The sequence below is a fragment of the Pleurodeles waltl genome, chromosome 5 (genome assembly GCF_031143425.1).
Source record: "Pleurodeles waltl isolate 20211129_DDA chromosome 5, aPleWal1.hap1.20221129, whole genome shotgun sequence".
Taxonomy (NCBI): Eukaryota; Metazoa; Chordata; class Amphibia; order Caudata; family Salamandridae; genus Pleurodeles; species Pleurodeles waltl.
Genome location: NC_090444.1, coordinates 1,553,144,620 through 1,553,171,974, shown reverse-complemented (window position 1 = coordinate 1,553,171,974; position 27,355 = coordinate 1,553,144,620). Strand labels below are relative to the sequence as shown.

Here is a 27,355-nt window from a genome sequence, read left to right as displayed (position 1 = left end):
GGGCTAGTTATCTGACCTCCTTTTCTGAGTTACAGGGACATAAGAGACTCCTCTGTGCTGACACAACCTGACACATCTCCACACAAGACCACACATTGCAGTTCCAGTGTTGTGGCCTCATATGCACCAGCCAAGCACAACACATCTGATTCTGACAATCACCTCAGTTCACCACATCTCAACACACCTCAACCTTTGACTGCACTTTGCAGCTTCTGATTAGCAGCTTCGCAAGCACCGACATAGCACAACGCATCTCGATAGCGACACCCGGCCCAACTTCATGCATCTCGATTCAACACAATGCATCTTGTTGCAAGTCCTTGCAGCACCGGCGGCTTCATTGATCTTGATGTAGCACAGCGCATCTCAACACTGTGCTATGTATCACAGCTTTCAATTGACAGCACCATCGACCTCCACTCAGTGTGACATGTTGTGCCGCAGGTCCTCGCTTCCCTGCTCCCCTTGACAACTCATTGATGACCGCACAGCGCAAGCCAGTGCAAGAACTTTGCATCTCAATGCACCAGGACACCAAATACTTTTAACAGCAGACTAAACTCAGTCCTGTATATGGCATGGGCTTCATTGCGGTCAGCATGAAACATTATGTGCTGTTAGGCACTATACGTACCTGAAATCTTTAAAATTGGATATCTTTAGTTCTACCTATTGGATTTCTGTCATTTTGGTGTCAAATAATCTAATAGATTTTACTCTGTTTTTCTAAATTGGTGTGGGATTTTTCTTGTGCTGTGTTTTCACTTTATTAGTGTTTGTGTGCTGCATAGATACATTACATGTTGCCTCTAGTAAAGCAAGCCTGACTGCTTTTGAGCCAAGGTACCAAAGGCTTAAGCACCAGTTAATATAGTGATTTTTTGTGGTTCACCCTGACAAGGATTGTGGCTGTGTATTGGGGTTTCACCCCCCTCAACTAACAATGCCATTTCTCACAGACTCTAAGCACAAATTAACTTTCTTCAGTTAAATGAAACCCTAGAACACGTTGGCAAGGTCCTTTCTTGACATGGCTTCACCCATTAATTTAGTTTTACTTGAAAGACTAATAATGACAGTTTACACATTGTAGAACATGTTTTTACCACATTTTTAAAGGCCTCAGTAATATAACTATATTCCAGGGGTGATTAATCAGTTCCTATTGTACTGGTTTATTGATTTATATGCATTTTGCTCATATTCTCACCTGTGACGTTTTATTGGTAATTAGTCAATAAATTATTCTTTTTAAAATAACATTAATTCTGGGCATTCATTTCTTTATTTATTAACAATTATATGTCATGCTTGTGGGTTCCTAAGCAATCCACCATTACACCTGGTAAGATACTTATGTGGACCCTTTACATTATACATAGAACATCATGTGCATCACGCCTTTGCCTTTTCTTCTAGCTCCACTTAGCCAGTGACTTCCTCAGTTGTAGTAAATGGTTTACACCAGTTCTAAGGACAGAATAAAGAGGATCCCAGAAATGTAAATTGGGCTGGGAAAAAATAACTGCCAATAAGAAAACAGTACTTGAGAAAATAATGAGATAAGATGTGATCTTGTTAATCAAATGAACAATTTAATTTCATTATTAAGAGCGTTTTTCTGCAACAAAGACGTTGTAAATACATCCCTTGCTATAGTATCAAAGAATGAAAAGTTAAATTGTGTGTCCACGGAATGGTAATTTGGGGTGTACTTGTGTTTCACCCTGATAGAAATTGTGGTTGCTGCTTGAACAGGATTTCACCCTGCTTAACCAGCAACCCAATCTCCTACACTGGGTATAATTGAATCTGGCCCAGCCATCTTAACAGCCTAATACCTAGCCTTGGGCTCACCTTTATAAACATAGGAAGTCCATTTAGAACAGAAAAAGACATTGATGAAAAACTGATAATTTAAAAAAAAGTGGCCGATTCTACTCTCTGCAGTAGAGTGCCAATCTAGAGACCTTCACAGTGCATTTTCTTTTCTTCTGTATATCTTGCAGCTTCGCCTAACTGGAACTAATACCTGTATATTTGCCTACAGCCTGAAGACTTGGATCCGTTTCATGATGGCCTAGATGACCAGCGGTATCCTGGTGATGTCCCAAGCCCCAAACTCAAATACCCTCCATGCAAAGAAAGCAAAAAGGATTTAATAAAGTAAGCACAAAATATAATGACATTCTACATTTTGTCTTTGATTGTTACCCTTTCTCTTCAAATCATGAACTCTGCGCCTGGGTGCAGAATGGAGCCGTGCACAAGTTTTTAAGCACATATACTTAACGTGACGCATGAGCTGCAAGGAGAGGAGCTACTACTGCTTCTTGTTTGCAAGTGGTCATGTCTGCAGATCACACATGAGCTTAAACGGCTATTTCATGAATTGATGCAGTGGTGCAGAGCCTCACCTTATTACGACATTTTGCTGTCTAACGCATATACACATCACTCAGAAATTTTCTGAATTAGTGCATGAGCTGCAGATAACAAAGCTCAAAAACAGGACGAGTTAACTCTGTGCTAGTTGAGATCAAGCAATAATTGAGCAATTTTCCGAGTTAAATACATGCACTTTAGACAGCGTAATTTCTTAAAAAGAGGTTGTCTGAATCAGTGCACAGTTTTGTTATCTATCTCAACACCTTCATCCTCCTCAAAGACCTTAACCTCACCCAGAAACTACATTTACCCAAACTCTGCAGCCCTTTTAGAAAACATTGTAAATCTTGGCCTCACCTAGCATGTTACTGAACCCACCCACAATGCTGGACTCCTGTTGGATCCGATTTTCTCTTCAATCAGCAACATCAGAGTCAACAAGACTGTAACTATGACCTGGACACATCACACCCTTGTCAGTTTCAGAACACTCATCCAGCAACATCACAGACCCACCCCACTGGAACCAACTGCCACAGCTGTAAAAACATCTCAGAAGAGAAGTGGGCATCCACCCTCTATGAGCACCTGCCTATACAACAGCTGGATCACAACATGCATTGACATCCTGGCTCTCCTCAAGTACCATGCAGCTGCAAGAGCCCAACCACAGGCTAGCTGGTACACAGAAAAACCCAGGGTGACAGAACCCCGCTGCAAGCAACTGGAGCACAAATGGAGAAAAATCAAGACATTACTGATAAATACATCTTCAAATCAGCCCTAAGATACTTCCACCAGCAGATACGGAACACCAAATGCACAGCCCTTGCAGATCGCATCAATGCCAACATTAACAGCAGCAAGGAAATCTTTGCCACCATCAAAGGTTTCATTGCACCTCTTGCTGCCTCCAATGACATCAACCCTCGCAAAATTTTGGAATTCTTCTGTAGCAAAATCGTATGCAGCAATGTCCACAATCAACCAGACCCAATCATTTTTGCAACTCAACTTCATCACTGCCAACGAATGAACACTGACCTTGTGGCCTGCCATCCTTACCTTTGGAATCACTGCTACCATGAAGACCATCTCGGCTCCCACAACCCCTTTACCTAAGGACTCCAACCAACCAGCAAAGCACTAGCCTCTATTCTCATCACCTCCATCAACACAACCACCTTCCAAGACACCCCAGAAACATGCCAACATCCTCATCACCTCCGTTGACTCAACCATGTTTCCGGAGCCATGGAAACATGCCCCTGCTCAAGAAAACATCTGCTGACACAGCCACACTTTCCAACTACAGACCCATCTCCCTCATATCATAGCCATCAAGGATCTCTGAGAAACTAATCAATCAATGCCTTGCCAACCACCTCAGCAATCACCAGCTGCTCGACTTCATGCAATTCAGATTCAGGGCCAGCCACAGTACATTCCACCACAGGTGACATATGCATGATCCTTGTCAGGGAAGACGCCCGGAAGCATTTGACATGGTCTCTCACCCTCTCTTTATCATGCGCCTGCATTAGATTGGCATTCAAGGACCCACTACGGTGGATCTGCTCCTTCTTAACAAATAGAAAACAAGCTGTAAGCCTGGCACCTTATTCCACGGAATCCCACAAAGTCATTTGTCGAGTGCCTCAAGGTTCCTTGCTCAACCTCACCCTCTTCAACGTATACATTATCTCTCTGGCCAATGACATCCATGCACAGGACATCAACATCCTGTCTTAAGTAGATGATCCACAACTCATAATCTCCCTCTCTCACAAGACACCCAACACAAGAAACAAATTCACCACCTGCATGTCCAACATCGATAACTGGATGAAAGCCAACTGTCTCAAGCTTAACACTAACAAGACGGAAGTAGTGATCTTTGGCAAGAACACATCACCTGGAGTCTCCAACTGGTGGCCCACCAAATGCAGACCCATGCCTACATCCAGAAATCACACCAGACACCCCAGACTAATGATCAACAGCAAATTGAACATGACAGCACATGTCAATGCTATCACTGCATCATGCTTCCACATTCTGAAGATGTTGAAGAACATCTTCAAATGGCTCCCAAGCAGCACTTGCGCTATAGTAAATTTGACTATGGGCACACCCTCTACACTGGGATCACCACACAACTCACTAAAAGGCTGCTAACCATCCAGAACTTGGCACCCACACTCAGCTTCAATCTTCCACACAGAACTCACATCACACTACACCTCAAGGAACTACACTGGCTACTGATACACAACTCCTACAAACTCCTCACACGCACATTCAAGGCACTACATAACTCAAGCCTCAACGACCTGAACAGTCATATCTTTGTCAACCAACCACCTAGACACCTCCTCGGGACTCCTACTTTCACGCATCCCAAGTATACACAGAACCAGATCAGGAGGTCGGGCATTCTCCTACATCGCTCCTAAAGTGTTTAGCAACCTCCCAATCCATATCAGAGCCTCTGATACAAACATTTCCTCCGATACTTTGGAAAACATCACAAGCAGCATTTGTTTACAAATTCAAAAATGGTCCAATTTGCAAACGGGACACTTTTCAGCTTTCTGGTTCAGTAATGGGGCCTACTCTTATTTGGGTGCCCCGGTCTATATGTCAGAGACGGACCCTCTTTCCAACTTGTCACTGGTAATTACACCTCACATTAGAGTCTTAGGCCCATATTTATACTTTTTTAGCGTTGCATTTGCGCCGCTTTTTTGATGCAAAAGCGGAGCAAACTTACAAAATTGGATTTTGTAAGTTTGCACCACTTTTGCGTCAAAAAGTGGCGCAAATGCGGCGCTAAAAAAATATAAATATGGGCCTTAATTTGTTACTGGTGGATAAACATGAAGATTTGTATTCCACTGTTACACACTGCAAATAATGTGTAGTTTGGAAGTCACCCCTAACCTAAAGTTGAACTTCAAGTATTAAACGCTAAATTGAACTTGTGGCTATGCACCTTGATGGTGGATTCTGAAGTATTCAGAGATTAGTGCTGAAGGCACTACTGCTGAATGGCGTTATCACTCATTTGTAAGAGATGTTTACCACACCTCGCGAATGAGGCTCCCCAGGTTATTAGTTTTTTTGTGTGGGGGCAGTAAAAGTCAGCCCATTGTGGTCCATTGTAATATAGGCATCAAAGAAGTATATGGGTAAATATGGCATACCAACACAATGGGAAGATGCAACCAGACGGCAGCTTCCTCACATTCCATACTAGAGTAGATGTACTTCAAGTGTTCTGAAAACGACTATTCAGCTCCTCTGGGTAGCTAGCAAACTCCAGATAGCCTAGCAAAATCTACAATCATGTAGGGTAATGTGTAATTGGAATTGGTGCATCCTGAAAGACTCCAGATGCACCTTTCATGACTTTACATACACAAGGACCAGTCTTTCTACTCAAATAAGAAGCAGGATATTTTTTTCATGAAAATGTAACTCCTGGGTGAAAAATAATAAGCTCATCACATTGTCTAATCTAGATAAGGAAAACTATCAGGGGGTAACGAGGGCATCTGTCAACAAGGACTCTATTGAGAAAGGAATTATTGAAACCTTGCGAACTTCCTTGACCACTATCACACAAATCAACCCAGTATTTAAACAGCACGTGCCCTGGCAGCCACTGGCCCTCTTTAATGCCATAGTGCAGAATTTCCTAAAAGCGCCATAATTTGCCAGCGGGCTGTCAGGTTCTACTAATTACTATGAAGGATAGCAATACAGTGCACACACCTTCAAGAGCTTATTCTCTTGGCGCCCCTCCTCTCAGTGTTACTGGTGGTAATGAGCCTTGGTCTGTCTGCAGATAAGCCAGGTATTAGAAAGAAGTGCATTCATCCAAAGTTTTATGACTAGGTGTTTTACATTTTCTTCACTGATTTGGAATGACATTTTAATGTCAACGATATAGAAATTTTGTATTAGGCAAGGTAACAGGAGGATGTTTGCTGACTGCAGGGCAAGGGATTACCAAGGAAGGGGGCACACATATACAAGTAATACAAGCAATGACCCAAAGGCTGGGAAGGAAGGACAGAAACTGAGGACTGGAGTAGCCAGGAACAGGCAGGATGTGATCATGAAACTGAAAGTCTGTAAATGGAAAGCATAACATAACACAAGTACTACAACAAAAGGCCACAAGGGAGATGTATCCTTCTTGGATGGGGATTTCTCAGTTGAAAGTAATTTACAAGAAAGCAAGGAGCAGATTAATCTCACAGAGTTCGTGAGACACCCAGCACCTCCTATGAAAGAAATGGTGCTTGGTGGGTTTCTGCACAAGGCTTCAGAAACACACTGGTACCATTGGAAACATTGATAATCAAGATTATAAAATAAACACAAAACAGGGTAACAGGGAGCAGAACAAGGAACACCAAAACAGAACTGTGCTCAGAGAAAAGCAGGCCTGGAATCAAGGTTAGGCGCAGGACTGCAATACACAGTACTATGAATGCTGACAACAAGACTAGGAACACTTTTCACTCTAACTAGGGATAACAGAAAAAAATGCGGATGAACAGGAACACAGAACACAAGGTAAGGAGCCTGCATATAACAGGACAGATCAGGAGGGGTGCATGCAAGACGAGGCTTAAGGCAATCACAGGAACAAAGAAGTAGGATAAACAAGAGAGAGTTAACAACCACAAATTACTAGTCAGAACAGGAAAATGGAAACAGAAATCAAAGAATAAATTCAGCAGCAAGATCATAACGGAGCTCAAGGAGACTCCGAAGCAGTGTCAGTTTTCGAGCTACTGCACCTGGAGCTCTCAGAGCTGATATAGGTTGAAGCTCAGGGAAGGAGCACAAGTGCAGAGAGGGAGCCAGGTGGAAGAAATACAACTGGTGCAATGGATCAGGAAACCACCAAAGAAGGGAAGGCTGAACTGTAAATTGGATAGGGAAAGACTAGCAACACCAAGAGGCAAAAGGCAGGAAACAGAAAGCCAGGAACAGAGTAAAGATCGGAGCACAAGAGTGAAAAGGCCAGAAGACAGGTATAAAAAGGTCAGAAAGGTCTTGGGTTTCAGAAATCAAGAGAGATAAATAGAGCACCACCAGCAGGGCAGGATTGGGGCAGAGTTTGGAGACAGAAAGGACTACAAGGAACATGATGTATCGGGAAGATGGCTCGGAAGTCATCATTGGGATGAGATGTGGACCTAGGAATGCAGGGGCAGATATAGGTAGTGTTTTGCATGGCGCAAACTGCGATTTTTGCCGTTTGCGCCATGCAAAACGCGCATCGCGATGCTCATTCCAATTTTGCGAGTCGGTGCCAACTCGCAAAATGGGAATGTGTAAAGAAATGGCTCCCTGTTGCAGTTACCCCCCACTTTTTGCCTGATACTGATGCTGACTTGACTGAGAAGTGTGCTGGGACCCTGCTAACCAGGCCCCAGCACCAGTGTTCCTTCACCTAAAATGTACCATTGTATCCACAATTGGCACACCCTGGCATTCAGATAAGTCCCTTGTAACTGGTACTTCTAGTACCAAGGGCCCTGATGCCAAGGAAGGTCTCTAAGGGCTGCAGCATGTCTTATGCCACCCTGGAGACCTCTCACTCAGCACAGACACACTGCTTGCCAGCTTGTGTGTGCTAGTGAGGACAAAACGAGTAAGTCGACATGGCACTCCCCTCAGGGTGCCATGCCAGCCTCTCACTGCCTATGCAGTATAGGTAAGACACCCCTCTAGCAGGCCTTACAGCCCTAAGGCAGGGTGCACTATACCATAGGTGAGGGTACCAGTGCATGAGCATGGTACCCCTACAGTGTCTAAACAAAACCTTAGACATTGTAAGTGCAGGGTAGCCATAAGAGTATATGGTCTGGGAGTCTGTCAAACACGAACTCCACAGCACCATAATGGCTACACTGAAAACTGGGAAGTTTGGTATCAAACTTCTCAGCACAATAAATGCACACTGATGCCAGTGTACATTTTATTGTAAAATACACCACAGAGGGCACCTTAGAGGTGCCCCCTGAAACTTAACCAACTATCTGTGTAGGCTGACTGGTTCCAGCAGCCTGCCACACTAGAGACATGTTGCTGGCCCCATGGGGAGAGTGCCTTTGTCACTCTGAGGCCAGTAACAAAGCCTGCACTGGGTGGAGGTGCTGACACCTCCCCCAGGCAGGAACTGTGACACCTGGCGGTGAGCCTCAAAGGCTCCCCCCTTTGTCACAACCCAGCAGGGCACTCCAGCTTAGTGGAGTTGCCCGCCCCCTCCGGCCACGGCCCCCACTTTTGGCGGCAAGGCTGGAGGGAACAAAGAAAGCAACAAGGAGGAGTCACTGGCCAGTCAGGACAGCCCCTAAGGTGTCCTGAGCTGAAGTGACTCTAACTTTTAGAAATCCTCCATCTTGCAGATGGAGGATTCCCCCAATAGGGTTAGGATTGTGACCCCCTCCCCTTGGGAGGAGGCACAAAGAGGGTGTACCCACCCTCAGGGCTAGTAGCCATTGGCTACTAACCCCCCAGACCTAAACACGCCCTTAAATTTAGTATTTAAGGGCTACCCTGAACCCTAGAAAATTAGATTCCTGCAACTACAAGAAGAAGGACTGCCCAGCTGAAAACCCCTGCAGCGGAAGACCAGAAGACGACAACTGCCTTGGCTCCAGAAACTCACCGGCCTGTCTCCTGCCTTCCAAAGATCCTGCTCCAGCGACGCCTTCCAAAGGGACCAGCGACCTCGACATCCTCTGAGGACTGCCCCTGCTTCGAAAAGACAAGAAACTCCCGAGGACAGCGGACCTGCTCCAAGAAAAGCTGCAACTTTGTTTCCAGCAGCTTTAAAGAACCCTGCAAGCTCCCCGCAAGAAGCGTGAGACTTGCCACACTGCACCCGGCGACCCCGACTCGGCTGGTGGCGATCCAACACCTCAGGAGGGACCCCAGGACTACTCTGATACTGTGAGTACCAAAACCTGTCCCCCCTGAGCCCCCACAGCGCCGCCTGCAGAGGGAATCCCGAGGCTTCCCCTGACCGCGACTCTTTGAACCTAAAGTCCCGACGCCTGGGAGAGACCCTGCACCCGCAGCCCCCAGGACCTGAAGGACCGGACTTTCACTGGAGGAGTGACCCCCAGGAGTCCCTCTCCCTCGCCCAAGTGGAGGTTTCCCCGAGGAATCCCCCCCTTGCCTGCCTGCAGCGCTGAAGAGATCCCGAGATCTCTCATAGACTAACATTGAAAACCCGACGCTTGTTTCTACACTGCACCCGGCCGCCCCCGCGCTGCTGAGGGTGAAATTTCTGTGTGGGCTTGTGTCCCCCCCGGTGCCCTACAAAACCCCCCTGGTCTGCCCTCCGAAGACGCGGGTACTTACCTGCAAGCAGACCGGAACCAGGGCACCCCCTTCTCTCCATTCTAGCCTATGTGTTTTGGGCACCACTTTGAACTCTGCACCTGACCGGCCCTGAGCTGCTGGTGTGGTGACTTTGGGGTTGCTCTGAACCCCCAACGGTGGGCTACCTTGGACCAAGAACTGAACCCTGTAAGTGTCTTACTTACCTGGTAAAACTAACAAAAACTTACCTCCCCTAGGAACTGTAAAAATTGCACTAATTGTCCACTTTTAAAACAGCTATTTGTCAATAACTTGAAAAGTATACATGCAATTTTGATGATTTAAAGTTCCTAAAGTACTTACCTGCAATACCTTTCGAATGAGATATTACATGTAGAATTTGAACCTGTGGTTCTTAAAATAAACTAAGAAAAGATATTTTTCTATACAAAAACCTATTGGCTGGATTTGTCTCTGAGTGTGTGTACCTCATTTATTGTCTATGTGTATGTACAACAAATGCTTAACACTACTCCTTGGATAAGCCTACTGCTCGACCACACTACCACAAAATAGAGCATTAGTATTATCTCTTTTTACCACTATTTTACCTCTAAGGGGAACCCTTGGACTCTGTGCATGCTATTCCTTACTTTGAAATAGCACATACAGAGCCAACTTCCTACATTGGTGGATCAGCGGTGGGGTACAAGACTTTGCATTTGCTGGACTACTCAGCCAATACCTGATCACACGACAAATTCCAAAATTGTCATTAGAAATTGATTTTTGCAATTTGAAAAGTTTTCTAAATTCTTAAAAGACCTGCTAGGGCCTTGTGTTAGATCCTGTTTAGCATTTCTTTTAGAGTTTAAAAGTTTGTAAAAGTTTGAATTAGATTCTAGAACCAGTTGTAGATTCTTAAAAAGTATTCCAACTTTTAGAAGCAAAATGTCTAGCACAGATGTGACTGTGGTGGAACTCGACACCACACCTTACCTCCATCTTAAGATGAGGGAGCTAAGGTCACTCTGTAAAATAAAGAAAATAACAATGGGCCCCAAACCTACCAAAATACAGCTCCAGGAGCTTTTGGCAGAGTTTGAAAAGGCCAACCCCTCTGAGGGTGGCAACTCAGAGGAAGAGGATAGTGACTTGGAGGACAATTCCCCCCTACCAGTCCTATCTAAGGAGAACAGGGTCCCTCAAACCCTGACTCCAAAAATAATAGTCAGAGATGCTGGTTCCCTCACAGGAGAGACCAACACCTCTGAAATCACTGAGGATAGCCCCAGTGAAGAGGACATCCAGTTAGCCAGGATGGCCAAAAGGTTGGCTTTGGAAAGACAGATCCTAGCCATAGAGAGGGAAAGACAAGAGATGGGCCTAGGACCCATCAATGGTGGCAGCAACATAAATAGGGTCAGAGATTCTCCTGACATGTTGAAAATCCCTAAAGGGATTGTAACTAAATATGAAGATGGTGATGACATCACCAAATGGTTCACAGCTTTTGAGAGGGCTTGTGTAACCAGAAAAGTGAACAGATCTCACTGGGGTGCTCTCCTTTGGGAAATGTTCACAGGAAAGTGTAGGGATAGACTCCTCACACTCTCTGGAAAAGATGCAGAATCTTATGACCTCATGAAGGGTACCCTGATTGAGGGCTTTGGATTCTCCACTGAGGAGTATAGAATTAGATTCAGGGGGGCTCAAAAATCCTCGAGCCAGACCTGGGTTGATTTTGTAGACTACTCAGTAAAAACACTAGATGGTTGGTTAACTGGAAATGAAGTGTGTGACTATGTTGGGCTTTATAATTTGTTTATGAAAGAACACATTTTAAGTAACTGCTTCAATGAAAAGTTGCATCAGTATCTGGTAGACCTAGGTCCAATTTCTCCCCAAGAATTGGGAAAGAAGGCAGACCACTGGGTCAAGACTAGGGTAACCAAAACTTCCACTGGGGGTGACCAAAAGAAAGGGGTTACAAAAACTCCCCAGGAGAAAGTGGGTAACACTAGAAACAAAGAAAAAGAGTCCTCTGTAGGCCCCCAAAAACCAGAACAGGTGGGTGGGCCCCAAAACACAACCCAAAACAAAGGTGGGTACCAGGGTAAGAACTGGGATGCCACTAAGGCATGGTGCCACAACTGTAAACAGTCTGGGCACCACACCAAGGACACTTCTTGTCCCAAAAACAAACCCCAGAACAAAATTCCTGGGGTAACCAGTGTAGCCATGGGAGATGACTCCTCAGATGAGGAGGTCTTCCTAGCCTTCAACTGGAAACAGGGCCCAACAGGTGAGTTGGAGATTCCAGAGGGAAGTAGACACTTCCACCACCTACTGGTGAATGGAATCCCAACCACTGCCCTGAGAGACACTTGTGCCAGTCACACTATTGTGCATGACAGGCTGGTGCTCTCAAACCAGTACATCCCAGGTGAGACTGCCAGGGTAAGAGTTAGCCTAGACAGGGTCACTAAGAGGCCTGTGGCTTTAGTGCCCATAGAAGTGGGTGGCACTCTTAGCTGGAGAAGGGTAGTAGTCAGTACAGACCTCCCCCTTGATTGTCTCCTTGGAAATGACTACCCAGAGGTTAGTCAGAGCCCAAGAGAGGAACTGGTCCAGTGCCAGTCCTCTCCCAAGGATTCTGGAAGTCCTGCCTCTGCAGTAAATGCAAGCAGGCCCCAGAAGAAGAAGAAAAGAAAACAGAGTAGGAAGGGTGGACAACCTTTAGCCAAGGTTACAGCAAGCCAAGGAGATTCTGCTCCAGTAGGGGAGAACTCCAAAAATGGCCCTGATAAAGTCCAACCTGACCCACAAGAAGTCCTGGCTAGTCAGGCAACTGTTAAACCTGAGTGGGTGGCTCCTCAGCTAACAGAAGAAAGAGTGGAAGAAGGGTGTTTACTACAAGATGTGGTAACCCCCCACTCCAATACAGCAGACAGGCAACCTGAACCCAAAGAAGCCTGTAACTTAGCCCCTTCCCTTTTAGGTGAAGAGCTAAAGGTGTGGTTCTGGGCACTGACAGCTGTCAGTGGCCTCTGCTGGGTGTTAGCCTTTATGGCTGCACTATCCTTAGCATGGTGGTCTGACCCCATGCCAAATAGCAAGTTAGGCCCCCTGACCCTATTGGTCATGGTGGGGTTACTCCAGCTCTGGGTAACCTCTCTGGGTAAGCTAGGGGTAACCCTGGCCAAGATAAGGTTAGCAGAGGTGGATACCTCTAAGACCAAAATAGAAAGAATGGGTGGAGACATTGAAGAGGCAGACAAGAGGCAATTCAGACTAGGTCCTATCACTGTGGAAGTAGGTCAGTTCCCCAAAGGGAATGACCTGAACAGAAGGATGTAAGGCAGAGTAGGCCCTGCAACTAACCAGCCTATTTCTCCTACTCTTCCTCGCCTGACAGACTAGGAAGACTCTCCCAGCTTGGGCTGAGTCTCCTGGCCTGTGGGCTGGGGGGGGCTTGTGTAAAGAAATGGCTCCCTGTTGCAGTTACCCCCCACTTTTTGCCTGATACTGATGCTGACTTGACTGAGAAGTGTGCTGGGACCCTGCTAACCAGGCCCCAGCACCAGTGTTCCTTCACCTAAAATGTACCATTGTATCCACAATTGGCACACCCTGGCATTCAGATAAGTCCCTTGTAACTGGTACTTCTAGTACCAAGGGCCCTGATGCCAAGGAAGGTCTCTAAGGGCTGCAGCATGTCTTATGCCACCCTGGAGACCTCTCACTCAGCACAGACACACTGCTTGTCAGCTTGTGTGTGCTAGTGAGGACAAAACGAGTAAGTCGACATGGCACTCCCCTCAGGGTGCCATGCCAGCCTCTCACTGCCTATGCAGTATAGGTAAGACACCCCTCTAGCAGGCCTTACAGCCCTAAGGCAGGGTGCACTATACCATAGGTGAGGGTACCAGTGCATGAGCATGGTACCCCTACAGTGTCTAAACAAAACCTTAGACATTGTAAGTGCAGGGTAGCCATAAGAGTATATGGTCTGGGAGTCTGTCAAACACGAACTCCACAGCACCATAATGGCTACACTGAAAACTGGGAAGTTTGGTATCAAACTTCTCAGCACAATAAATGCACACTGATGCCAGTGTACATTTTATTGTAAAATACACCACAGAGGGCACCTTAGAGGTGCCCCCTGAAACTTAACCAACTATCTGTGTAGGCTGACTGGTTCCAGCAGCCTGCCACACTAGAGACATGTTGCTGGCCCCATGGGGAGAGTGCCTTTGTCACTCTGAGGCCAGTAACAAAGCCTGCACTGGGTGGAGGTGCTGACACCTCCCCCAGGCAGGAACTGTGACACCTGGCGGTGAGCCTCAAAGGCTCCCCCCTTTGTCACAACCCAGCAGGGCACTCCAGCTTAGTGGAGTTGCCCGCCCCCTCCGGCCACGGCCCCCACTTTTGGCGGCAAGGCTGGAGGGAACAAAGAAAGCAACAAGGAGGAGTCACTGGCCAGTCAGGACAGCCCCTAAGGTGTCCTGAGCTGAAGTGACTCTAACTTTTAGAAATCCTCCATCTTGCAGATGGAGGATTCCCCCAATAGGGTTAGGATTGTGACCCCCTCCCCTTGGGAGGAGGCACAAAGAGGGTGTACCCCCCCTCAGGGCTAGTAGCCATTGGCTACTAACCCCCCAGACCTAAACACGCCCTTAAATTTAGTATTTAAGGGCTACCCTGAACCCTAGAAAATTAGATTCCTGCAACTACAAGAAGAAGGACTGCCCAGCTGAAAACCCCTGCAGCGGAAGACCAGAAGACGACAACTGCCTTGGCTCCAGAAACTCACCGGCCTGTCTCCTGCCTTCCAAAGATCCTGCTCCAGCGACGCCTTCCAAAGGGACCAGCGACCTCGACATCCTCTGAGGACTGCCCCTGCTTCGAAAAGACAAGAAACTCCCGAGGACAGCGGACCTGCTCCAAGAAAAGCTGCAACTTTGTTTCCAGCAGCTTTAAAGAACCCTGCAAGCTCCCCGCAAGAAGCGTGAGACTTGCCACACTGCACCCGGCGACCCCGACTCGGCTGGTGGCGATCCAACACCTCAGGAGGGACCCCAGGACTACTCTGATACTGTGAGTACCAAAACCTGTCCCCCCTGAGCCCCCACAGCGCCGCCTGCAGAGGGAATCCCGAGGCTTCCCCTGACCGCGACTCTTTGAACCTAAAGTCCCGACGCCTGGGAGAGACCCTGCACCCGCAGCCCCCAGGACCTGAAGGACCGGACTTTCACTGGAGGAGTGACCCCCAGGAGTCCCTCTCCCTCGCCCAAGTGGAGGTTTCCCCGAGGAATCCCCCCCTTGCCTGCCTGCAGCGCTGAAGAGATCCCGAGATCTCTCATAGACTAACATTGAAAACCCGACGCTTGTTTCTACACTGCACCCGGCCGCCCCCGCGCTGCTGAGGGTGAAATTTCTGTGTGGGCTTGTGTCCCCCCCGGTGCCCTACAAAACCCCCCTGGTCTGCCCTCCGAAGACGCGGGTACTTACCTGCAAGCAGACCGGAACCGGGGCACCCCCTTCTCTCCATTCTAGCCTATGTGTTTTGGGCACCACTTTGAACTCTGCACCTGACCGGCCCTGAGCTGCTGGTGTGGTGACTTTGGGGTTGCTCTGAACCCCCAACGGTGGGCTACCTTGGACCAAGAACTGAACCCTGTAAGTGTCTTACTTACCTGGTAAAACTAACAAAAACTTACCTCCCCTAGGAACTGTAAAAATTGCACTAAGTGTCCACTTTTAAAACAGCTATTTGTCAATAACTTGAAAAGTATACATGCAATTTTGATGATTTAAAGTTCCTAAAGTACTTACCTGCAATACCTTTCGAATGAGATATTACATGTAGAATTTGAACCTGTGGTTCTTAAAATAAACTAAGAAAATATATTTTTCTATACAAAAACCTATTGGCTGGATTTGTCTCTGAGTGTGTGTACCTCATTTATTGTCTATGTGTATGTACAACAAATGCTTAACACTACTCCTTGGATAAGCCTACTGCTCGACCACACTACCACAAAATAGAGCATTAGTATTATCTCTTTTTACCACTATTTTACCTCTAAGGGGAACCCTTGGACTCTGTGCATGCTATTCCTTACTTTGAAATAGCACATACAGAGCCAACTTCCTACAGAATGCGACTCGCAAATAGGAAGGGGTGTCCCCTTCCTATTTGCGACTCGCACCGCAATGCTAAATTGCTTTGTGACCGCGAACGCGGTTGCAAAGCAATTCGCAGTTACCACCAGTGTCACACTGGTGGTAACCCATTCGCAAAAGGGAAGGGGTCCCCCTTCCCGTTTGTGAATGTTGTCAGAAATGTTTTTTCAGAGCAGGCAGTGGTCCAATGGGCCACTGCCTACTCTGAAAAACCAAAACCAAATGGTTTCGTTATTTTTTCATATTGCAACTCGTTTTCCTTTAAGGAAAACGGGCTGCAATACAAAAAAAAACGGCTTTATTTAAAAAGCAGTCACAGACATGAAGGTCTGCTGTCTCCAGCAGGCCACCATCCCTGTGAGTGCAGGGAATCGCAATGGGGTCGCAAAATGCGACCCACCTCATTAATATTAATGAGGTGGGTCTTTGTAACCCCATTGCGATTCGCAGACGGTGTCTGAGACACCGTTCTGTATCCGATTTTGCGACTCGCAAATTGCGAGTCGCACTGACTCGCAATTTCCGATTCGCAAAATCAGAAATTGCTACCTCTGGCCCGCAATGTGTTGTAAAGAGTTCTGCCATTTTCTGGTGTAACATCAGACCACACAGGGGTCCTCGTGAGCACCATCTGATGGCACAATGGCAGAAAACTGACAGTTAAAGGGCACAAATATGTACAGGCAAATAACAGTGTAAAACAACTACGGTAGTGGAAATACATGTGATCGAGTAACACTTTTTTATAACAACTCCAGTACTATAAACACCTTCCAACATTTATTGGTAAAGTGAAAGTTCCCAAGCATTTATTAGCCCTTAAAAGATTACATGTTACAGTTGCTTTACACAGGAAAACAACTGTCCTAATAGCCATTTTTCTCTTTAGTGTAATTGTCCTTCTGTTTCTCCTTCTAGATGAAACATACCCTTCCCCAGTGTGATAAATATTGTCTGTAAGTCCACAGGCTAGATGAACATATTACAGGCTATGGTAGAAGGGGATGACACAAGAGAATGGTGTCAGAGGAGTGCAAATGCGGCAGGGAGGCAAACAGGAAGTAAATCAAATAATTGAGAGGTTGTTATGGTATTCTTCTAAAACAGTGATGTCTACTGATTCTTTCTTTGCTGCACGCTCCATCTGTTTTCATTATTGGGTGGAATTCAGCTTTTTAAGAATAGTAATTTTAATTTCCTGTATCTTGTTATCCTTTTGAGAAATCTTTCAGCCTTTACAGGTTACTTCTCTGGTATCACCTATACCTATAACAAAACTAATCCCCATCACTGGAAAATGTAACCACTCAATGCTTTCAGAATCAAATCAAAATATTGCTTTTGAGTTCAATGTCTCAAATAGTAGTGAATTACACATAAATATATTCTTGTGCATAACTAACATGAATTGTAATATACATTTATGTAACACTGCTTTCCAGAATAAATCTACATGTTTATATGTATTATGCCCATGTTTTGTTTGGTTTAGAGAGCTTAACTTATTGATACAACCACTCTCTTGTAACTATTGACATGTCTTACAGTCTCTCTAGCTGCCCACTGTCGGACAAAAGCATTCGAAACATGATGGCCACCAGCTCACAAGAACTGAAGTAAGATATGAAGAAAATATCTGTCTCATAATGGGTCATTTAGAATGGGCAACAAAAAGAGATCACTGTGAGAAGTAATGTTCAGTGAATGGTGGCTCTGGTAAAACATTAAAGAATTGCAATGACCTGAACACAAAGTTTATGTACATAATATGACAGCTTAACAGTTTATTGCATGCAAGCACTTGATGTGTTGTACTTTGTTGCATTGCATGTCATGGTTCTGTAGTAAAGTTGACATTTTAGAGTGTTGAACTTTCTATGGGTCTGATTAACAAATGCATTCTTTTCGCAAATAGGATTGTGCTAGCTAAATTGTGCAATTTAAGTAAGTGCAATATGCATACTATTCAAAAATGGAAATCTCATATCAGCATATGCTCCAATTACATTGGAGCAAATTGTGCATTGTTTCCCCCAGACAGGCACTTGCAGTGGCAGTACACCCTAATGAACAGTTATAAATCCATATTTGTATATGCAACAAGGTACTTACAAGAATAGGGAAGTCAACTAAGGGGTTCCAAGAAAGGAAGTCATTGCACAGAAAGTCTGAAAGTTCACAAAAGAAGAGCAAACATTTTGCCTCAAGATTTTCTGTAAACTGGTCCAATCCTACAAAGCAGAAACCTGCAAGTTGCCAAATGAAAGCACAAACAATTTGTCTCAAGATGTCCTATAAACTGCTCAAACCCTACACAAGAGCAACTTGTGTATTTCCTGACATCAGTGATACAATATGTCAGACACAAGTGGTTCAAAGTAAAATAACTTTTTGAAATAGAGCTGAAATCAAGACAAAAAACATTCAACTAGCTAATACTTGCACAGGTAACATTTCTACTGACCCAAAGTTTTAAAGTTCACTACAAATATATGAGAATTAAAATAATTGGTGTATAAAAATCATATACATAATTAAATTCCAATACTAATATTAATAAAATATTGAGGCCCTCAGAGTTTGTTGGAGAGGGTACTCCATCGCAATATTGCAACAGAGTACCTTCTCCACCAAATGTTCAGTCCAACCGCCTCATTCAAAGGCCAGTGAACAGAAAGTGTGTCACTGACAGATCCTCCTCCACACTGTCACTGGCATACTCCTCCGATGGCCCGAAGGTATACGGGCTGCCAGCAATTAGCCAATCAACCACTGTCCTATTTAGGGTGGGTGGCCGGATAGATTATTTTGATGTCTGTTACTGCCCGGTAAAACCTGTCCGTAATGGACAGTAAAAACAATTATGACTGCCAATACCATGGGAGTTAACTCCCTTGGTGTGGGGAGACAATAGTTTTACATGTTTCAGCAGCAGGCTCCCACTTTGGGAGTTTACTTTTGAAAAATACCAAACCTATACAACCCAGACATTATCTGCTGCAACGGCAGTTCCTGCCAAGGTTAAGAGAGGTCCTTGGGGTTGGAAAACATCTCTAACTATGGTGGATGGTATGCCCATCAGAGCGCCATTGTATTTTATGTGGTTTGCCTGACAGACATACATTAATTATCAGCAACAATGTTAGTAATGATGACACGTGTTATTCTGTTCCATGTATTCCATCAGACTGTAATAAGAATATGTTGCATTGTTATGTAGGGGTCTGATAAAGAGATATAAGCATGAGTAACAGATTCTAAATCCAGTTACTCACTGCTCTGATGAAGCAACAGTGGGAAACAAATTCTAGGTTAGGCTGAAAAGCGCTCAGTGAGCTGGTGAGCATGGTACTGGCTCTCTGCTCCCGGGAAGAGAAAGAGAGACTGCATAGGATGGTATGGGAGTGACAGGACACTGTGGGGCATATTTATACTTTGTTTGTGCCATTTTAGCATCAATCATTTTGGTGGTAAGACGCTTCTGAGCTAACTCCATATTTATATTTTGACGCTAGACCAGCTTAGCGTCACAATATTGGAGTTAGTGTCATGTTGTGGATGCAGCAAACTAACTTGCGCTAATTAGATGCAAGGTAGGTGTTCCCATCCACAATATGACGCTAACCCCCTACTGCTTTATTGTTGGAATATGGGTTATTGGTAAGGGCAGGTAAGTACATCCACTTAGCAATAGGCCACTAACCTCCACTTAGGTCCAGTTAGGTCTCAGTAAATTAAACCTAGCTCAACCCTTGGTAGCATGGCAACGAGCGACAAGGCTTAACTTAGGAGACAGAGTGTAAAGCATTCAAATATCACAAAACAGTAATTAAATAAAACACAGGAAACAGTTTAAAAATCCAAAATCAATTTATGAAAATAGAATATATTTTTATCTTGAAAATGACACAAAAACGAATAAAATCGGATAAGGGGAACCGGAGATATTAATTTTTAAAGAGTTATTGTTTTCTAGAGCCTAGAAACAAAAAGCAACAATCTGGTCATCTGGTCGCACCTCGACCGGGGCAAAGTCAAAGTTTAAGGCCGACCACAATGGAGCCCGGCTCGGCTACAGGCCTTGGAAGGCCTCGGTCAAAAGTTTACCTTGGGACTTAGTCATTTTTCTGATAATTTTCTTCAGCGGGACGAACCTGCCAGTCTAAACTGACCTCCTGGAACTCTTCTTCAGATACGCGTTGCGGGAGCCCTCGGTAGAGATTTTTACCTTCGTTTTTTCGAGGTGAAAATCCTTCGACCGGGGCAAACCTGGATCTTGATCTGACATCCTTAGAGCCCTCCTCCGATACGCTGGCTGGGATATCCCGGTCAACTTCCTACATTCGGACTTAGTCTCTTTTTTGGAGATTTTCTTCACCGGGACGAACCTGCAAGTCAGGCCTGGTTGCGGTTGAGGCAAGCCAGCAAGAGTTGCTGCGGCGGGCCAGTCCCTCTATGGAGCTTTTTCAAAGGTTCTCCAAACTTCTGGATCTTCTTCCAGATGTTCTTTTAAGGTTCTTTTGAGGTCCACAGCTCACCCCAAGGTTCCAGGAGCTCTGAGATGCTCCTCTGAGGGTGCAAACTACAACTCCCAGAATGCACCTGGCATAAACTCCTTTTTGGCCACTGGACAGTGGTCAGCTGGTTGGGAGTCCCTCCTTGAACCAGTTGAAGCCAGGCAAAGTCCTCCTGGTGGTGAAGCCCAAGTGTGCATCTGGTGCAGTCCTTCAGAGTGCAGGGTCCAGGTGCAGGCCAGGGGTTCAGCAGGGCAGTCGTTCTTCTTCTGTAGTTCTTCCTGGTAGGGGTCTGGTAGGGAACTGAGATGTGGGTGCAGGTCTGCCAGTTTTATCCCTGCTCCTGGGTGAAAAACGGGGGGTCCTGGTTCTCCAATCAGGTGACCACTACCTGGGAAGTGTGGCAAAAATCAATCCCAGGGAGCAACATTCCTCAAAAATCCATCATGGCTGAAAGTGATTTTTGGAGGTTACATCTGGTTGAGCCCATCCACTGGTGTGGCTAAAAATCCTAAACACACCCCTCTCCTGCCCTCTCCTAATCTAATCAAGGGGGCACCTAATTGTCTGGGTTTGCAGGATGTGAGGGTGTTGCTGGGTTGCTCCAAATGTCCTTCTCTGCCTTTGAAGACCAGTTTGGCAGCCCTCCCCTTCCTGCTTCACCATCCGCTGAGGGGAGATCTCCTCCCACAGGCACATCTCTTTGCATGGAGCCAGGCCACTTCACACCTCATCAAAGCAGCCTGGCCAGCCTGCCAGAAGCTGGCCAATCAGAGCACAGCAGCAAAAACACTGCAGGGCTGAAGTTGGCAACTTTTCAAGTAAAGTTTAAAATTCTTTACCTGAACAAATTATATTAAATCCAACAACTGGAAGTTGTGGGATTTATTATAACAATTAATTTGATACCAAACTTCTGGTATCTGTTACTTAAAGGGACTTTTAAAATTAAAATAAAGTCTCACCATTCTAGCCTAGGGAGGCCATTCACTACAATGAGGGAAAAACTAATTTGGCAGTTTTACCTCACCAGGGCTTATACAACTATTTTTATAAGGTCCCTGCTCATAGTTACATGGCACCCAGCCCTAGAGGCACATAGGGCACACCTTAGGGTGACTTATATGTAAACATAAGGTAGTTTAATACTTTGGAACTACTTTTAATTCCAAAGTCGAATTTGCATATAACTTTAATTTAAAAGCAGCCAGCAATGCAGGCCTGCATTTAAAATGACACTGGGCACCTCAGCAGTGCACCTATGGGTGCACTATCCATGCTGGGGTCCCTAAACCTACATGCCCTACCATATACTAGGGACTTATAGGTAGGATGACTTAGCCAATTATAATTAGCCTAATTTGCATATTGATTTTACACAGAGCACAGGCCCTGGGACTGGTTAGCAGTACCCAGGGCACCATCAGAGTCGGGAAAACACCAGCAAAAAGTGGAAAATGGGGGCAAAACGTTAGGGGCCTCTGCAATCAGCCCTGTTCTCTCACACTTATTTATACTATGGCTCAGAAATGACACACACGGAGTAGGCAGACACAAATAATGGCGCTAAGCCTGCTTAGCGCCATTACTTAACACCTGGGTCAGACCAGCCGTTAGGGTACCTGTGTACCCATTTCATGGCCAGACACCATGGAATGGGCCCAGAGATGCCCATCCCATGCCCCAGCAACACCCCCACCCACACCAGAGGGATACCATAGGATGGGAGACACCATCCTGGGCAAGTATAGGTAGGTATGTTTTTTTTAATGTGCCATTGGGGGCCCTTACATGGGGCCCTCTGCCTGGCACTGGGTCTTATGGCCTTGCCCAGGGGACACTGGTCCCATGTGCTGGTCATTGAGGTGGTGGACATGGTTCCTGTCTTTACTAAGACAGGAGTAATTTTGGAGTGCTAATGCGTCAGAAATAACACTAGGCTGGTTAGCGATATATTTATTGCTGCTAACCAGCCGAGCGTCACTTCTGACTTCTAGCACCTTTTACCCTACCGCCATCCCCTCCCTGGCTAGCATCTTACTTTTAGAGGCTAGCCTGTCCTTAGCGCTGGCGTGCGCCATTCCATAGATATGGCACACGGCTGCCGCTATGAAATGGCGCTAGCCAACACTAAGGATTTTGCCACAAAACTGCATTAGTGCAGTTTTGTGGCAAAAAACATAAATATGCACCTGTGTTTTTTTCAAACTTGGATGTAAGGGCACCTGGCACTTTTTTAGTAACTTGATAGAGGCAAGGGAAGGTAATGTTCGGGGTGTTGTGGGACAGTGACAGGATGCCAAGTATTCTTTTCTGAGGTGTTGAAGAGGAGATGGCAATGAAGGCCCGAGAGTAGTGAAGGTGGGTGCAGGACACCAGGAGTACAAAGGACAATGGCGAAAGCAAGTGGGGGACAAATTCTCTCTGGATCCCACGGGACTCCTTTACCCCTGCAGGTGAAAGTAATGGCAGATCATAAGACCTAAAATTGTAAATAGGTATTGGTCTATAATACAAATGTTTTTTTTCTCAGCATTCAGAATAACATCATAGACAACTCGAGCTTCATTCTTGTTATTTATTTTAAGTTGTTCATATGCCCTCAGTAAGAAACATCCCTGTTATGCAGTTACCCATTTTTAATTGGGCAATTCTATCTGGTTATTAACTGGAGTCGAGTCAGATGGCTTTACTTGAAGCAAAGTGTATTACTCCACACCAGTCAATAAATACCGGAGAGTGCCCTCCACCTGGGCTAATATTGTTTATGTAAATCATACTAATAAAATTTACAGTGAAATTCAGGAAAAAAATGTTTGTTTCACGGTGTGTTTTTCACATTACTTTTTAAGCAGAAGTATTTTTAATGGTAAGATTCTCCCATCTTTGGCCTGTCGAAATGCACAGTAGAAAATGACTGGTGTTGAGGGTCCTAAAAAGGGCAATAACATATTTGAGTCACTGTATATATGTCATTTGTTGTTGGTATCATACTAATTTTAGAAACTGGGGTTGGTTGTAAGGTGATTTTACTCTGTAAAAATGTTGATCCTGTTTTGAGAATTAATTAGCAATTTTTTAGAGAAAATAGTTTTCTCTCCTAAGTGTCCTATGACAATTATGGTCAGAGCCCCAGTAACTAAAATGAGGACTCATTTTCTATAAATATCACAATATCTTCTTTGTCTGTTTGAGGGGGAAAATGTCTCACTCTTGTACTTCTAACACAAGTAGCATACCAGTTGATTTTCCAGGGTTCTACTGCAGCGTCACACAAAGTTCAATTAAACACCTAGCATGCTAACATTCTATGTGCATGATAAATGTGTGGCACACCTGAACACCATGTTAGTGGAATCTGGTTTGTAAATTCCAAAGCATTCCTTATGGAGGATACTGCAATAAATGAATTAACAAAATGAGGGATTTCAGAGCTAAAAGTAGGACACATTTTCTATAAATTCTCAAATATCTTCTTTGTTTATGTGAGAAAAAAAATGTGGCTGCTAAAAAAAAATATACTTTCAAATTAGCAGCTGGAGCACTAGATTCCATTTTTATGATAAAAGTGAGCCACTCCTGTACACCGTGTTGTTAAAATAGTTGTTGAGTTTAAAGCATTTGCTATGAAGCAGAAAACGAGGTCCGAAGGTTAATTTAGATGTAAAAGCAGATGTTTCACAAATTTGAGTGGGGTGCAGGGGACTATATTCTTAGTTAAACAATTTCAGCAAAGAAGTCCCGTTAAAAGTGCAAGCCATCGCTGGCATTAATTGTGGGTTCCCATTGGCCCTCTAACTTTATCATATTGATTGCCTATACTTATCCGCTAATCACCTTTGGAAGTCTATTACATTAGTAACTATTTTTTATTGACTGGATACTGCTCAAGCATATCTATTGATAGTACAGATAATTATATTATCTGTCCAGGATGCCTCAGATTTATAGGGCTGCCCTATATTGTTGTATTACTCATGATTTAGCATCAATCCATAAAAACAGGTGCCCGCCTAAAGTTATTAATATGTTACTCTTCCCATCCCAAATCCTACAGGAAGGGTTTTGTTATGGATAGTGAAGAAACAGATGCTTAAATTTCCACTGCTACTGTACAATACGTTTTTGGTTCAGCATATATCAATACAGTGTTTTCAATAGGCCTCTCACCCAAACAAAATCCGCAACAATGTATAGATATATTGCATAGGCATATTTCCTTTAAGTCGGTGGGCCGGAAATTTGAATCTATTGTTTGGAGACCAAGAGCTGAACATAATTTCTTCAGCAGACATTGTGATTTTGGATCTGAAGATTTGTTTATGACTGTGAGGTCATGAGGGTGGTGTGCAAGCACATTCCAATCCCAGGGGTGAACTGGGACACTCTAGAAGGATAGAAAACACTTTTTCTGAAACAAAGGTATATTTATTTGCAGTTTCTGTGGACTTCATATCAAGATGTGCTGATCTAGAGATCAGGGATCTTCACATTAGGCCACTATTTTAAATTTAGTGCACACTCAGAAGCTCTCCGGAGTCGACAAATTCATCTTTGAGATAGCAGGATACAAAAACTACCAAAATGAAAAATAATAATTCAGTAGGCACAGGTGCAGAAAACATAACATGGCTTTAGTCCACAAGCTTTTGCAGCACCAACATAGAATGGCAAAGATTTTTCCCTGGTGTAGTATGGACCCTGGAGCTGAGCAGAAAGCACAGCTGAGGGAGTGGATCATGTACTTTTTCAGGCACCCAAGACATAAGTGCTGAGTGTAGGGCATGGCCAGAAATAACACCCTGTTCCTAGCGCTGACAGGCCCTTACACCAGACCTTTTCCTGATAGTCCTTCAGGCACTAGGAAAAATATATAGGGCCTAAATTATTTAGAGATGAACGGGATAATTCCGTCAGGGCTATGGTGTATATTACTGTGTTGCCCTTACGGAGTCTCCATCCACCAAATGTATAAACGAACACCAAGCGGGTAGTCATTTGTGAAGCATTGACAAGAACTTCGGCTCCTGTCAATGCTTTTTTAAGTTTAACGCACTGCTCTGTCAACATGACGGAATCGTCCATCAAACTTACTTGTTTTTTTATTTTCAAAAAGAATATCCCAGGATGTTCTTTTTGAAAATAAAAAAAATGCCCCCCTTGCCATGGGAGTTATCTCCCATGGGGAGGGGGCATTTTTTATTGTTTGTTGCCCCTTACTGCCAGGGTGTTTCTGGCAGTCACAGGCAGTAAAAAACAGCTATATGTCCACCCTTCAAAATTAGGTGGGAAGACATATAGCAAAATTCTGCAACATTTCTTTCTCTGTCAGAGAAGTTTGGCCATGGCAGATACAAAGTAGTCTCTGACGTGGCCAAACTATGGTGCATCCACATCTAACTTTGGCTGGTGGACCATTATATTGGTGGTCAGCATACTCCACTGCTAAGGAGTATTCTTACTTCTAATATATAAATCAGGACCACAATTACAAAACCCAACATATACAGTAAAAACATTGTTACAGTGTCATAATGGTTTTATTGTTCACTATAAAGCCCATAAGAATTATCTGAACAAAAAGACATCACTGTTACTATTCAATATCTAGCCAACAATACAGTTCAGCAATTACAATTATTCCTCCAATTTAAGTCTCCCTCAGTGCAGTGCTCTTGAACACACATGGGAAAAAACGTCATCAATGGCATCTGTGGTGACACTGCATATGACATTATCAATTATATTATTGATAATACCAAAGGTCAAGAGTAAAATTGAATTGTATAACAAATGATAATACATTACAAGCATATGCTGTGAGGATATCAGTTGGGGTGATGTCTTGTGAGAACGTTTGCCAATTGCTACTTGGCGTTTAGTCTACCAGTAGAAGTTTGAGCTTTGGTCTTCATGTAATCTTTTTGAGGTGAGTTATTGATTGCCAGTTGGCCTGTAGCCTTTCATCTCTATGTAGTGATTTAGGTAATTATATTGTAAGACAGATGTCTTTTTAATGGACGTGAATTGTGTTATATCTAGGCAACTGGATGCTGACTCTACTGAATTCTAGATTGTGGATTCCAGGAGAGTGAGAACACTTTCTGGAGAATGGAAAAAGTGCCAAAAGTACTTGAAGGAAAGTAGTTATTTCTCCAGAACCAGAGATGGGTGTGCAGGAAGAGTACCAGCTAGCCTAACTTCTGATGTGGAGAAATTATCCATTGACTGGATGCTATGAACTGAGGATGCCTGATGTGGGCACAATTTCCTTGTTTCATCTGGTAATAACTTTGGAAAGTTTAAGTTGCTCTAAGTCATAGCTGGTGCCAATGTGTCCAAATAAGGAGAGATTTAACTGATCCGTGCTTCTAATTAGAGAGCTTAAAAGTACCTCTAAGAAGCACATGGTGTGCACAATCTTTGGCTTTGTCCATTATGTCTTTAAGTTGACTTCTGACTAAGGGCCTCATCTATGGACTGGTAGTCAGACACCCAATCCACTGTGTGGTAGAGCATTGGTCAACCTTTTGATTTCTGTGGACCCCCACTTTATCATTACTGGAGCTCGGGGACCCCCACTCAATCTTTATTGGAATCCAGGGACCCCCCACTGAGCCATTATTGAAAGCTGGGCACTTAATATTGTTAATGTTAATGTTAATGTTAATGTTAATATTATTTAATTTTCTAAGCAGTCATGGGCCGCCTGAGGAGGATTTGCGGACCCCCAGGAGTCCCCGGACCACAGGTTGGGAACCAGATAGAGGGAACACCTATGCCACTCTGGTAAAGAGCATTCCCTTGTATGTTCACTTTCTTGCACTTGCAGCTGGGCTTTGTGTCCCAGAAGCAGCCACCTTTCAGAAAATCTGCAACAGCAGTTTAATCATGACCAGTCAGCA

At 44.6% G+C, this 27,355-nt stretch overlaps 1 protein-coding gene across 26 annotated transcripts in view; it reads left to right on the top strand.

Moving 5' to 3' along the window:
• MYT1L (myelin transcription factor 1 like) overlaps positions 1–27,355 on the top strand; it is a 1,206,615-nt gene that overhangs the window by 1,106,482 nt on the left and 72,778 nt on the right. For all 26 annotated transcript variants that reach the window (XM_069235880.1, XM_069235860.1, XM_069235873.1 and 23 more), the window contains 2 exons: positions 2,054–2,169; positions 17,484–17,552. In XM_069235880.1, the coding sequence (XP_069091981.1) occupies positions 2,054–2,169; positions 17,484–17,552 (185 nt within the window). The remainder of the gene's footprint in view (positions 1–2,053; positions 2,170–17,483; positions 17,553–27,355) is intronic.